At 33.9% G+C, this 13,871-nt stretch overlaps 1 protein-coding gene across 4 annotated transcripts in view; it reads left to right on the forward strand.

The window, feature by feature from the left end:
- The window catches only part of LOC311210085 (uncharacterized protein), a 45,164-nt gene that overhangs the window by 8,529 nt on the left and 22,764 nt on the right, over positions 1-13,871 (forward strand). Inside the window, exons 8-17 of one of the 4 annotated variants that reach the window (XM_084287851.1) lie at positions 1,147-1,269; positions 1,455-1,568; positions 3,295-3,610; positions 4,007-4,116; positions 4,489-4,606; positions 5,401-5,492; positions 6,436-6,586; positions 10,387-10,496; positions 11,365-11,491; positions 12,337-12,470. In XM_084287851.1, the coding sequence (XP_084143977.1) occupies positions 1,147-1,269; positions 1,455-1,568; positions 3,295-3,610; positions 4,007-4,116; positions 4,489-4,606; positions 5,401-5,492; positions 6,436-6,586; positions 10,387-10,496; positions 11,365-11,491; positions 12,337-12,470 (1,395 nt within the window). The remainder of the gene's footprint in view (positions 1-1,146; positions 1,270-1,454; positions 1,569-3,294; positions 3,611-4,006; positions 4,117-4,488; positions 4,607-5,400; positions 5,493-6,435; positions 6,587-10,386; positions 10,497-11,364; positions 11,492-12,336; positions 12,471-13,871) is intronic. The other 3 variants (XM_084287852.1, XM_084287853.1, XM_084287854.1) reach the window with 3 other exon arrangements.

A 13,871-nucleotide genomic window follows, 5' to 3' on the forward strand; every position in this document is an offset into this window, starting at 1 on the left:
ACCATTCTCAGTGTAATGTGGCTATTTGACAGGTCACTTTAATTTGTGCTGTGAGCTAACTGATGCACTTCTTAGCAAGAGAGCATTGAAATACATTGTTTTCCTCCTAACTTTGAAAAATAGCTGGTGAATTTAGTATACATAATGGGGAACTATTCTAGAAGTTTGAGGCTGATTAACAGGCCAAGACAAACTTTTTTTTTTTTAAATAACAATTAAAAATGAAAAAAATAAAAATAAACACCACTTTAAAAGGAAAAAGAATCTAGGGAGCATGTTATCCTTTTTTTGATGTTGATAGTACATCACATTAAATCTGAGATTTAACTTCCAAAGGAGTTTCAGCACAACTGTAAGGAATTTAGATTTTAATGTGATGTGGTTGATCCCTCAGAATTTGTTCTACCATGTATGAAATTATTGATCTCCGGATTTCCTATATTATTTGATACCTGAGTTTATTTTATCTGGTACTTTCGATCCTGAATATTAGCATATGTGTTCAGTAGCACAACATTGCATGTTTTGATAGAAGAAATAAAGAAAAAGACAAACAGCTGAGACTAAAAGCCATTGTGGTGAGCACAATGTGGTCATTGAAATACAAATCTTTTCACTTTATGTGAAAAAAACTGCTTATCTTAAAAAAAAATAATATCTTGAATTTTAATTTAAAATATCATTAGCAAGATTCCAAAAGTTACAGTTCTTATAAAAGTAAGATAGCTAACAAAGATGCTGGAAGAAGAATGCAAGTTCTTGAGTAGGAAGAGGTGGCTAGGTTTCAAAGCTATTTGGGCTTAATTGATTTAAACCTGCTAGAAATTGTTATGAACAGTGTAATCTTTTAGAAGAAAGAAGTATCAGAATGATAGCATCTAAAAAGGTGTAGATCTGTGGTGTTAAACAAAAATCAGCATTACAGGCCTTTTCATTTAAAGTTTGTTACTGTAGAATTGAGGCAAATTTCATGCAAGTTGGAGGTTTATGCACCATTGACTTCAGTAATCAGTCAGTGATTACTGTGTTTACTGGTAAGTGGAAGCAAGAATACACTATCTTGCTGTACCTTTATTTAGACAAGCCTGTGTACTTCTAATGTACCTTTGTGGACTGGTTTCATATTTACTTTCTTTGTGTTTTCAGGTACGTGTATTTCAAAATATGATCCAGGAAAAGGAAAAGGAATTGGAAGCACAGAGAAAAAAACATGAACAGGAGCTCTTTAAATTAGTTGCTAAATCTGATGCAAGTGCTGACCTAGAACAGGTATGTTGCTTTGGAAACTCGGTTGCTTGCTTTGACTTAGAGAGTCGTGGTAGATTAGAAACATGTAGTGAATAACCTGTGTGATGCAGTTCAGAAGTCTGGGTGGGAAACTAAACATAATACTTATTTTTTTTCCTCTAAAAATTTTAATCCCTTTATTGATAGCTTGAGGTTTTTTTTCCTAGCTACTGAAGGCCTTGAAGCAGAAGCTCCATGAAAAGGAAGAAGTCATGCTAGGAAGGACTCAGGTGATAGATGTGCTGCAAAAAGAACTGGATGCCAAGGACCAGCAACTGAAAGTAAGAAATAGCATATATACACTGCTCAACTCATCAGGTCAATTACAAGTTTCAAAAGCAGTTTGTGTCCAAAAGATAATTCTGCATAAAATACTTAGGTAGCACTCTGGGAGGTTTTGACGTGTGCTGGTAATGCAGCTGTAATTGTGTGAACAGATACTAATTCCATTTCAATTCAGGAAATAAAGAAGTAAAGCCCGTGAAATATAAAACTGTCAATTCTCCTCCATAGTTTGTCTTGATTTGTTTTGAGAACTTGTTATGTAGGGAAGACTTTCTGCTATCAAAAAAAATTCTGCTATCAAAAGACTTCTGTTTCTCTAGTTAAGAGAATGGAGTGAGCTCCAAAACTGAGGCCCCCCCTTTTTTTTTTTTTTTCCAATGAGAATGTTTTGCTAGCACTGTGCCCTTTCTTTTGAAGTATTTTTACTGATTGCAAAACGCATAGCTAATCCAGGTTCATTGTGTTTAAGCATCTAGTGTGAGTTGTGATTATAGCCTTTGAGTGCTGCTACTTCAGTTCAAAAATGTAGGTAAAGAACATTGCAGTCTCTCAGATAGGCTTTTGGGACTCTGCTGAACCAACCTGCTTGGGAAGTGTCAGGTACAACATGTCAGTCATCCTATTTACAAAAATAAATAAATAAATAAATCCACTTATCCAAGAAGGTTTCCTGAATTCAAATCTATTGGAAATAGTTTCAACTATGTAACAGGTAGACACACTATCCTGCTAAGGTAGTTAAGATCCTTAGCAAAAAATGTGTGATCCAAAAGCTATTGTCCTAGCTAAATTGGTGCTTCATTTGTCCTTCCCATTTGTCATACACTGAGCCTTATGCAGGTTTTTTTTTTGTTTGTTTGTTTGTTTTTGCTTTGTTTTGTTTTTGTTTTTCCCTGGGTTAGATGCATCTTGGAGGAAGATATGCTGCAAGAACAGTCAGTACCTAGTGCTAGTGCACTGAGGGGACAGAAATGCGCAGCTTGAGGGTAGGGCAAAAGGTGGATTGTAACAACATGAACTTAGAGCAGTTTAAATTGTAACGGAACCTCAGCCAAAGTATTAAAATAGCAGGAAGACTTCCTTTACATAAGCTGTTTAATTGCATTTTGAAAATGTTGCCTCTGCTGTCTTGCACAGCTTCTTTACATAGACAGTTTATATTCCTTGGTTTATGTATCATTAACAAAGGCTTTTGTACAACAGGGCTAATATGAGTGAACTGCTCCATTACAGTGATCTGTAATCTTGCTCTTGTAGTATAACTAAAGTGAGAGCACTGGCAGTAGAATAAGCACTAAGAGAAGGCTAGTTAGCAAAAAGAACAGCTAGGTCACAGTTTGCCAGTTTTAATGGGTGTAGGTAACAACATCTGGATGGCATTGCAGTGAGCATTCTCAGTCCTTGATACCACTGTTAGAGAGATCTTACAAATATGTATTTAATATTCTGTAGAAGCAAGCCTGGATTTTTATTCCATTCTCAGCTATGGGAGAAGTAACATGTAGTTTTCACTCAAATAGCAATGCGATTTTGCTCAAGTTCCTATGTAAGCCTTAGAAAATCAGAGCTGAGTTTTTTTGTACTAGAGCCAGGTGACCAACAGTAGCTCTGATTTCTGGTAATAATGTGTGGAAAAGTATGTAAGAATGCAAATGCAGTATTTGACAGTCATACTAAAAATACATTTTATTAAAATAAAAAAAGTTCATTCTTTTTTAATAGAAGATAAATGAAAACCTGAAACGTCTTCAGTCTGAAAAAGAAAATCTTCAGTCTAAACTGGATGCAGAGAGACATGTCTTGAGAGCCCAGATAAAAGACATGATGGAGAAACACGTGCTTGAAATGACAAAAGTGAGGGAGAAGTACGATGCTGAACTGCATGAAATTCAAGAGAAACATGAAACTGAGCTGCAAGAAAAAGATCAGGCCCTGGTTCAGCTTAAGAAACAAGTGGAAGAATTAACTGTTAGTGGGCAGACAAAAGATGTTAGAGATCTGGAGTCTACAACTAAAGAGAAGATGGAAGAATTGGAAGGTATCCTATATAAACAGTTGTTACATATGAAAGGTTACTTTAGGCCATACCTTTATGTATTTTATATATATTTTATAATAAAGGTTATTTTAGGCCATACCTTTATATAATTTCATACCTGTTGCAAGTAGAACTTCATAAAATTCAATGGAAGAGTTATCAGCACAGTAATTAAAAAGTGTCTGTGCTCAAATACTATAATAATGAGGGTTATGGGAATATCAAGATGATGATGTATGCTGTAACTTTCTCACCACATTTCTTACTGTTAGTGTTTTTCTTCTTTGCATGCAGTTGTCTTCTATAAGCGTTACTGTCAGTTGCTAAAGGGATTAAATATAGATCTTGTAATGATAATCCTTCCGGGGTTTAAAATATTTATGTCTTGTTCCTTAGTACAACTGAAATTGAAAACAGAAGAGGCCACCAAATCTGAAGCTAAGTTTCTGAAAATGAAGGCTTGGTCCAAATCAAGAATCAAACAGCTGGAGGATGAACTGAAAAATGTGCGTATAACATTGTTTGACGTTAAAAACCTGTTTTTAAAGCTACTATGCTCGGAGATCTGACTGAAAAAAGTAAAGTGTGGGCTAAATAAAATATTAAAAGAGTTTATTCAAAGTGCCTTTATATATAAAAATTGAATAAACATTAAATGTTGACACAGGAGGAATTTCCAACAAAAAAAAAAGTACAAATTAGTGTTACTAGCATTCAGGAGTACAGTTGCTCCTAAATAGCTGGTGCATTACACTTCCAAATAGTAGAAAAACAGCTACTCCAAATCTTACTAAAAATTAGAAATAAGTGGCCTTTACTTTACTATGTTGTTAGTGTTTTGGTGCATTTGAAAAACTTACAGCTACTTTTTCTTTTAGTTTTCATCGAAGAATAATGATGTATCTGCCTTGAACAATCGTGTGTCAGAATTAGAAGCTGAAAAGGAAGAACTGCAGTCAAAACTTCAATCATTACATGAAATCAGAACTCAAAATGGTAAAAACAAACAAAAACCTACCCTGCTTGCAAAAAAAGAACCAAAAACCCATTTATTTTTCTATTGCAGATGGTTCCAAATTAAAGAGACAAAGATGAATAGTCTTTCTTGTTTTAATTTTTTTTTCAAAAAAAAACACAAAAAACACCATACTTGGAAATACCTTCATGCAACTTTTAGCAATAGCATACAGTTCTTAAGTCAGAGGTACAAGTCATCTTTTCCTTCTCTAAATCTACTTATGCATAACAGTTCAGCCCTTGCTCTGTTCAGGTTTGGTAGAATATATCTAAACTTTTCCAGCAAGTGGAAAAGGTATCTTCTTAAGATGAGAAACGAGAACAAGATATTTGGAAAAATCTAATAGAGTATATATACAATGAACTTCTGAGAGCAGTGAAAATTATAAGAATAATCTCAAATATTTTTTCTTGTGTGAGAATTTGAGGGATTTTTTTTTGCGTAAAACCTCAGATAGGCAATTATATTTAAAATAGAGTTCTATGAGAGATTTTTCTGTTTCACCTTGTAGTTTTTCTGACATCCTTTTTGTAAATGGAAAATGGTAGAATTTTCACTTCACTAGTCTAAATTGTTAGCATGTTAGGTTTAAATCACTCATCTCTATTTAACAACCAAGAAGTCAGTTTTGTGGGTAGGTAGACAACACAGACAAGTACAGGTCTTCTAACTGAAATGAATTATCTGAATTTTCATTTTGAATCTTGTAAATTTTTGTTGATCTTCTATCAGTTTTGTGTCCTAATGAACCCAATTCATTATACTTTTGTAGAAGAATTGCTGACTAAGCTGGAAGTCTATGAAGAGCAGCAAAGGAAGTTGCAAGCTGATCTTGACCAAGTTACAAAGAGGGCAGCTTCACAGGTTAACTTTAAAATTGATTTGTATGAGCTGCTGATTAGCTCAAACAGTGCTTTAGAAAGTGTGTTAGCTGGGTCTTCTTGCTGAAAATTAATTTCGTGATTTGTGAAATTGAGATGTCAGTAGCTGTTAAAATGGGTAACAAACTGAAAGGTTTGAATTAATTAAAGATTGTTTCCTCCTTATTTTTTCACATACTCTAATTTATATATTTCCAAACTGTTTACTGTCTACTTAGTTATATTTAACATGGGTTATCAAAGTGACTTTTTATTATTTTGTGTAAGGTCTGAATAGCTTTTAGAAGGAAATAAGAGCTGAAATCTTAACAAACATACAGGTTGAGATGACAAAGTGAGAAGAACCAAAAAGCTATACTAAAAGACTTCTAGGTGAATTAACAGTATGCATTAATCTTAGTACATGTTAAATAATTTTATGCAGACCTAGCAGTAGAGACAGTTTGAAAGGGGTTAATATGTGTTGCTAAAAGTATTTTTGAACTTTTGTGGAGATTTTTTTTTGGTAAATTTATAAAATAGTTTTTATGTTGATGGGAAGGCAAAAACATTCTTACTTATTCTACTCATGGATAAAAGTAATAGAGATTTGTTATCCTAAAGAAAGAAAATTAAAATTGTTGTACTTTAAAACATTTCTAAGATGAAAATCTGCAAGAAAAATGATTTGTTTAAAAAGCCATTTTTTGTTTAAAAATGTTTTAGCTTGTAAGTGCAACCAGCAGTAGCAGTTTTAATACTAGGTGGTAAGGCTATCTTTTTACACAGTCCATGGTAATTATCTTTGTTTTCATATTTTTTATGTATGTTAAGTGTTAAATTACAGTGGATTGCTTTCTTTGTGAATGATTTGCCAAATTAAAAAGTCATTTACGTTTGCAGTAGGATTTGGTAAATACATTTTCATGCCCAGTTTCTCTTGTTAGGCCAGTGAATCAGGTAGTGTGGATGAACTGCAGAGTCACCTCTTGGAATGGCAAGAAAATGTACCAGAATCAGAGGAGTCCCGTGATCAAGTCAGAGAAGAGAAGTCTGCTATGGCCTTGAGAATGGCTCAGATTGAGGAGGAGAGAGAAGGTAAGCTGTTCTACTCACGATTAAATTATAATATATATATATATATATATATATATGTGATGCACACAGACACACCTCATGTATGTCTGCTGCACTTCAGACTGAATTGATAGTGTTCTACCATGACAAATTTCTGTAGTAATAAGATATAAATCGATTACGATTATATAATTACGATTTAGCTAGTAAAATTGCTTAAATTTGCAATTTTTGCTTTTTCTTATTTCCTTGATTCTTCTTTCATAAATTCATTTTTTGTATTATTTTTATGAGTAGATGTACTTTTTGTGTTTGCCATCTGAGTTGCTGCTCTGTAAGACTGCTTGAACTTGCTTCAAAAGGTTACCGTCCACACATGAATGACCAGTGATTAAAATAAGTTCACCATTGAAATATTAAAGCTGCTTGCTGTGAACAGGTAGTGAAGGTGTGGGGAACTGTAACGTTGCTTTGAATTTTGTGATGTAGGGTGGTGCTCTAGTAAAATGTACCTAAGACAAATTTTCTCTTTAAATATCATTTGAATATAACCAGTTGACTAACAGTAACTGGTAATGGTTTAGGGCTAGTTAAAAATGTTAAATTACCTATAAAAAATAACATTTCAAGTCATCTTAGGTTTTGTAATTTTCTAAATTAGTAATAAAACAGTTGATGATAAAGTGAAGCAAATTCTTTTAAAGCTTTAAAAGTCTGGGTAAATTTCAGATAGTTTTTGCTGCTTGTTTTCCAAGTCATTTAGTATTTCAGTATAATTTTTGTCCCGTTAGTTAACAGTGTGGGGATTAATGGCACATTTTAATGTGCACAACCTACTGTCATAATTAATCCAGTTAGGTAATTTGAATCTTCTTTTTTTAATCTGCCATTGAATTATTTTCCATCTCCAAGATTAATTTGAAGGTTCAGTACATAAGCATAGAAATGTTTTAAGGATCACGTCTCATCTTTTTGAGGGGTTTACCATGTAATGCTTTGAACTGAAAGAGAATAATATTCCCTTCATTAAAACTACCTGTTACCTCATCTGTGGTTACTACAGATCCATGTGCAATATTAATAACAGTTGTAAAATTTCATCTGCGTCAGTCCGTGTTTAATTTTGCATTTTTCCCCTTGGGATAAGCATGACCTTTCTGTTTCTTTTTTTTTTCTCCTGCCGTTAAACCTGATGAGCCCTCAGCGTCCCTTCCCCCTCCACTCCTACCACCCTACACTGCGATTTGGTCAGCCAGTGAGAACATAGTTTCCCATCAGTTTTGTGCATGCAGGTTCCTGCAGCAATGGCAACTTGTAATATACTGTTGCTGATTTCTTCTGTTGATGCTTATTTTGAGGAAATTGCCAACAGTACCTTATAAGATTTGCCATTGATGGTATGTGGTTTTTAGCAGTACATGTAACAAATGCTGTCTTTTAACTTGATTTTTTTCCCCTCTTGCAAAGCCTATTTATTCATTTATATTAACCAAATCTCTCTATTTTCCTTTGTAGTAATAGCTGACTCCATATTTACTCTGTAACCTTTTCTAGAGAAAAAATTCTTGGCTTGTTGCAATTGATTGTTACTAAGTAAGAATCAAATTAATTTAGACACTCTTAATAGTACTCAAAATTCAATAGTGTTTTTTAAAAAACAATTGTATTCCCTCCCGTAAGTTGTGAAACTTTATTTGCATTAATACTAGTTATGGATATTTTAAGCAACCTAGAAACCACTACTCATTCCATCATAATCTATGGCAATTTGCCAAATAAAGCAATTGTCTGTTTTGAAATGAATGTGTGGAGAGCTACACAATCCTAGGGGATGACAGTGTTAACTGGTGCGTAGAGATTCTGGCTTATTTCCTCTGCAAACCACTAATTATTGGGACATTTGATATGTGAATAGTAACACAAGAAAACGTAGGCACATCATTAGTTAATTTGAATGCTCTGTGTATCAGAAAAAGTGTGTTCTGGAAAGTTTTTCAGTTTTTACATTAGGTATAATGTTTTTACATTATATACAATGTTTTTACATTAGTTATAAAGTGAAATGAAATGAAACGCTCCCTAAACCACTGAAAAAGTTATAAAATATATTTATTCACTGATGTTATTAAAGCAATGCTGAATTTAACTGAAAATGATTTAACACTTGCCTGAGGGTTCTAAATCATTCTAAAGCTCTGATTTCTATACTGTCATTTTTCATGTGACAATGGTAATTTCATTCTTTCCTTCCTTATCAAAACCCAAAATAGTTGGGTTCCTAAAGAACAGTGTATTATTCGTTCTGATTATGCTTAGGAACAAGCTACCTCAATTTCAACTTCAAGAAATTTAAATCTGTTTTCTCAAAGAAGGGGTCATTCTTATCTGGAATAATATTTGCTCTTTGAATTGTTTCACTGACTACAATGATATTTTTTGTAAACAAAGGTTTAAGGTGATCAGAATTTGGCATTTATTTTTATGGTTTTGAAGAAACATGTACAATGATTAAAAATAAACAAACAAATAGAATCCATCCTTGAAGTTAAACAAAAGTTTGCAAAGTGAGTGCTGATAAAGTGACAGCGAAAGAAACCAAAATGTGATTAAAACCAATAGTGAAATCCAATTCAGCAGTCCAACTTAAAAGGGTCCTTAAAGTTTTCAACTTTTTTGCTTTAATCTTTTCTGACAGTTAAGTATGTCATTTTGAAATATTTCAGGAAGAACTTTGCTCCCATCTAATAGGTGTTACAGGGGTGTGCTTTAATGAAATTTGTGGTATAAGTTGTCCTTGTACAACTCAGATGAAAGCTGAGCATTCCCAGTAGGGCTGAATCTACTAATAGTTTCTGGGTTTTACTTCGCTGATCCATAGATAAAAGTTGTTTGAATTTTGCATGTTGTGAGGACAACTGGATTGATATGGCTAAATCAAAAGCCAAATTTGTGATTTTCTAATTTTCAGTTAAAATATGGAGCCACCTTTACTTTCATTTCTTTTCACTGGCTGTTCTGCTTTGTGTGCTTTGCATGAAACACCTGTTTCCTAATCTGTCTCCACAAATATGTTTTGTCATATCACAAAACAGATGGGAATGTACTTAAAATGAAAAAGCATTTCTAACAACGAACAGGATGCATACCTAAGCTTTCATATTCTGAGCTCACTCAGTGTGTTTATTTACAAATGATTCTGTATTTGTCTTTAAAAGATTGATATTAATGTATGATAAAATGGTTTGATGCCAGTTGCAGTGTAACACATGCTTGTGACTTCCTTAAATTATCTGGCTTTGTAGCTCATACTAAAATTGAAGTTGAAATGGACATGCGTCATTTCCATAAAAATGAATGTCATTGTTCACATTACACAAACTACAGCTGTCTCAGCTGATGCCGTTATCATACAAATTAAGTGTCTTTAACCTGGTAATTTGAAATGCCATCTAATTTGGCATTTTAATTGGTTGGCTTTTTTTTTTTTTTTTTTTTTTTTTTTTTGGTGTCAGCATAACGTCACCCTTTCCAGTCTCCTGTATAAAGACTTCCTGAAGAAGTAAAGTTAGGCTTCAGTTTGCTTCTTCTTAGTGAGATATGCAGACTTTATTCTTGTGTTCTACATAGTAATGTTGGAGGGAAATCACAAGGTGAATGCTATGGATTGCTTCTTTAATCTTATTCCTGTCAGTCATTCATAGAGACTTCAGCTTGTCCCTGGTCTCTTTTCATGTAGTAGTGTCTGATATAAATGTAATTGCTTTCCTGTGGCACAAAACTGATTGAGGATGACTGGTTCTTTCCTGGCTGCTCTGATCCAGCCATAGTCTCAGGGCAACAGGAGCTGGAGGAGGAACTGACCACAGCTCAAGGAATGGGCAGGCTGGAGCAGGCAAGAAGAAAAAGCAATCAGACCAGCAGGAAGGTTCAGGTGGGTTAAAATCTACGTGTCTATTTTTACCTGTATATTACTAAAAGCATGGAAAGTACTATCACTTATATGATGCTTTACTCTTGTATATGTTAAGGACTTATGAACTTAGAATAGTTATGTAACTGAAGACTAGACAGATCTGGTGGTAAATTAAATGATTTTGTATGTAGCCAGAAGATGAGGAGCAATTCTAATGGCATCACACCTCTCTGTTCCTTGAGTCTACTTAGTTTTACATTGAAAAATAAGGAGCATCTCTCTGGAGTAATTCATGTGCCTGAACCTAGGTATATGCTTAATATGTTGAGGCCATCTTTGTGTTAGATACGATCTTTACAAATTTCTTTGTCAGTGGAGCTTTATTAAATGGTTTGTCTGTCTGTTCATTCAGGCATACTTTTAGGTAGTTGGTGCTGTAGCTTGCAAGAAGAAAATCTTTACCTTTTCTAAGAAGAATTAGGATGCCATTGTTGCAATAACATGCCATTGGAAGTATAATTTTATGTTTAGTTAATTCCAATAATTTACCATGAGTTTCAGAGGACCCTATTAACTGTACAAATCAGGGGACCAATTAAGGTATCCAAGCATAATTATGTTGGCCTTTCAGATGCCTGAGGGTGTCTTCAGAGGCCTGGCAGATACCGTACAAAACCTGTGGGAGACTGCTTCTCTGGAAATAGTAATTAGAAGCTGGACAGGTGTCCGTGGTGATCACATAAACTTTGATTTATGCACCTGAATCACTTGCAGGGTTTTAGGACTTTTAACTGAAACTTCACTTCTTATAACAGTGCATATACATGTATTACCCTTGCTACTTTACTTCTTTTAATTAAACTTCACCTTTATGTTTTGTGCATAGGAAGAGTACAGCTTTGACAGAAAACAGTGTTTTCAAGAAGCGTTGAATGTCACCTTGGATAGCACTGATTCAGCTGAAGGAGAAAATATGGGAGGTTGGTGGCCAGAGTACACTTCACCTAATGCAGGTGTGATAGAGACTAGACAGTTTATTAAAGCATGCACAGCATCTGTATTTTGTGTCTATTTTTGTTTTCAAATTCAACTAACAACCCATTTGTGGTGTATTCTAATCTTTGTTGAATTTTTTTGGCTTGCATTTTCTTCTGTTTCATTTTAAAGCATGTGCGTGCTGGATGAACTGCCTAGTTTTGGTTCAGAAGTAGAATATGAATATGATTAAACGTTGGAATTTGTTGAGCTGTGGTGCCCATGAAATATTCTATGTGGCAAGATGATGTATTTTTAAGTTAAGAGTCTTGTTCCTGTGAATGTGTTTCCAATCTATACAGCTGTTATGTTTGCAAAGCAGAATTGTATTCCACTGCTGCGTGCTTTTGCTTTAAAAATCAAATGGCTGTTCTTTAGTGTAGGTGTTCTTATATCTGTGGTAAAAGCTGCAAGTACATGTTATTGATAAAATGGAATAGATTTACTTGCAAATTTTGATACAGACGAATTTACTTGTTTATTAAGATTGCTTAAGCTCTGATCCTGCAAGTACATTAACTGATGATTAAAGTAACATCAGTCACAGTATTAATTGAGCCACAATACTGATGAGAATATTTCTGCCAGGTTCTCTATGAGTTCTTGAGCTATGCAACTTGATTTTATTTATTGAATAATTAAGAGTACTTTTGTTATTTAGTTTTTAGATGTGCAAGGCCTCAAGCATTTCCACTGGAAATGGTTGAGATCTGATTGTGCCCCACAGTGGTGAGAATTGTGAATATGAAGGTGAACAACATTTCTAGACTTCAGGAATTTTTTGTTGACCTTTCTTGAAATAATTTTTCCTCTTTGACTTAAGTAGGTTTACGGAGTGTAGTTGAAGAGTTGGAACTGGAAAGAAATCAACTACAGGAACAAATTCTGTTTCTAGAAGAGCGTTGTCAGGATTTGGAAGATAGATTGCAGCTTCAAGGTAGAATGGAGGCTCTTCAGGTAAGCTTTTGTATTTGCGTAAAAAATGTTGTTCTCAGGGGAATCATTTAGTTCTGTTTATATTATAATCGTAGTCTACAATAAGACAAAAATGTCCGTTTGCAGCTAGGAAAAATATCCAAAGCCTATTTTTTAGTTTATATTTATGTTGACAGAGTGCCTCTGCATGCTATATTAAACTCTGAAGTTTAAGCCTGTTACTTCTATTCAGCAAAAGTAGAAGTCACCACAAAAAGAAACTTGTTTGGAAGAAAGCTTTGTTATTTGTTGTAGAAACATAGTAAAAGGCGTTATTATTTTCATTGTTCTCTGTAGGGAGCCTGCGTCAGAAGGTCAAGAATTACATTTTGTTACTGATGTCATAAGTCTCTCTCTTCTTAAATCCCTCAAGCTTCATATAATTCACAGATTATATCTCACATATATAATTTTACATATATAGTATTTATAATAAATATAAAATATTTTTAACTATTTATATTGTAAAAATAATGAATGAAGGCCCACAAAGGAACAGTAACAAATACTTTTATCATTTTTTTTTGTTTTTTTGTTTGTTTGTTTGTTTGTTTTTATATGGCCTAGTAAGTTACTATTCTTGATACTTTCTAACCCTAGTTATCACAAAATGAGACAAATGGTCTCTTACTAAAACTCTGGCTTGGAGCATTCCTTATACTTCTTTAAGTTGCATCTATATATGTAAAAGAGTTTAATATTTTAAGATGCAAGACAACCTTATATTAATTCATACACGGGAATCTTGTAACAAAAACTTTCAATACAGGTAACGTTTGGTGTAGAGGAAGAAGGGCAGCTATTGAGGGCGGTACAGGTGTGTTCTGCCTCCTCGAGAATGCTAGCTTATTTTCATTAGAGGTGACAAGTTTGCCATGTTTGTCCTATTTGCTGTTGGTTCTGGATATGTGTTCTACTTTTCTTTTTTGGTTGCTTTTAGATATTTTTGTGGATTTGTTCTTGAATTGGTGCAGTGTATCTGTCTAGAATAGGAGATCAACTGTGTGAATGAAGCTTGCTTTCTTTTTCTTCACAATTCCTCGTATACTAATCTGTATCTTACAGATTTTTTGCATTCCTTCAGCCTGAAAAAATACACCAAAAAATTGGAAATTTAGTATTGTTCTCAAACCAATGAGAGAAGTATTTTTTTCAGAGCAGTAGCTTCCCCTGTTAAGATAAGTAAGCTGCCTTAACACAGTGTGTGTGTGTATGTGTGTTCTGCTTTGCATATGAAACAATGATCCTTGAGTTCATGCATCACCGAAGGAGGTATTTCTGGAAGGTGGGTTGCATCTACTTGAACTTGTGTCATTAGTGTTGTATTTTGCAGTGATATACCATCTCAGTCTCTCATATATGCTAACAGTTTCTCTTACTGTG

This window comes from Netta rufina, assembly GCF_964035555.1.
Source record: "Netta rufina genome assembly, chromosome: 5".
NCBI classification, from domain to species: Eukaryota; Metazoa; Chordata; class Aves; order Anseriformes; family Anatidae; genus Netta; species Netta rufina.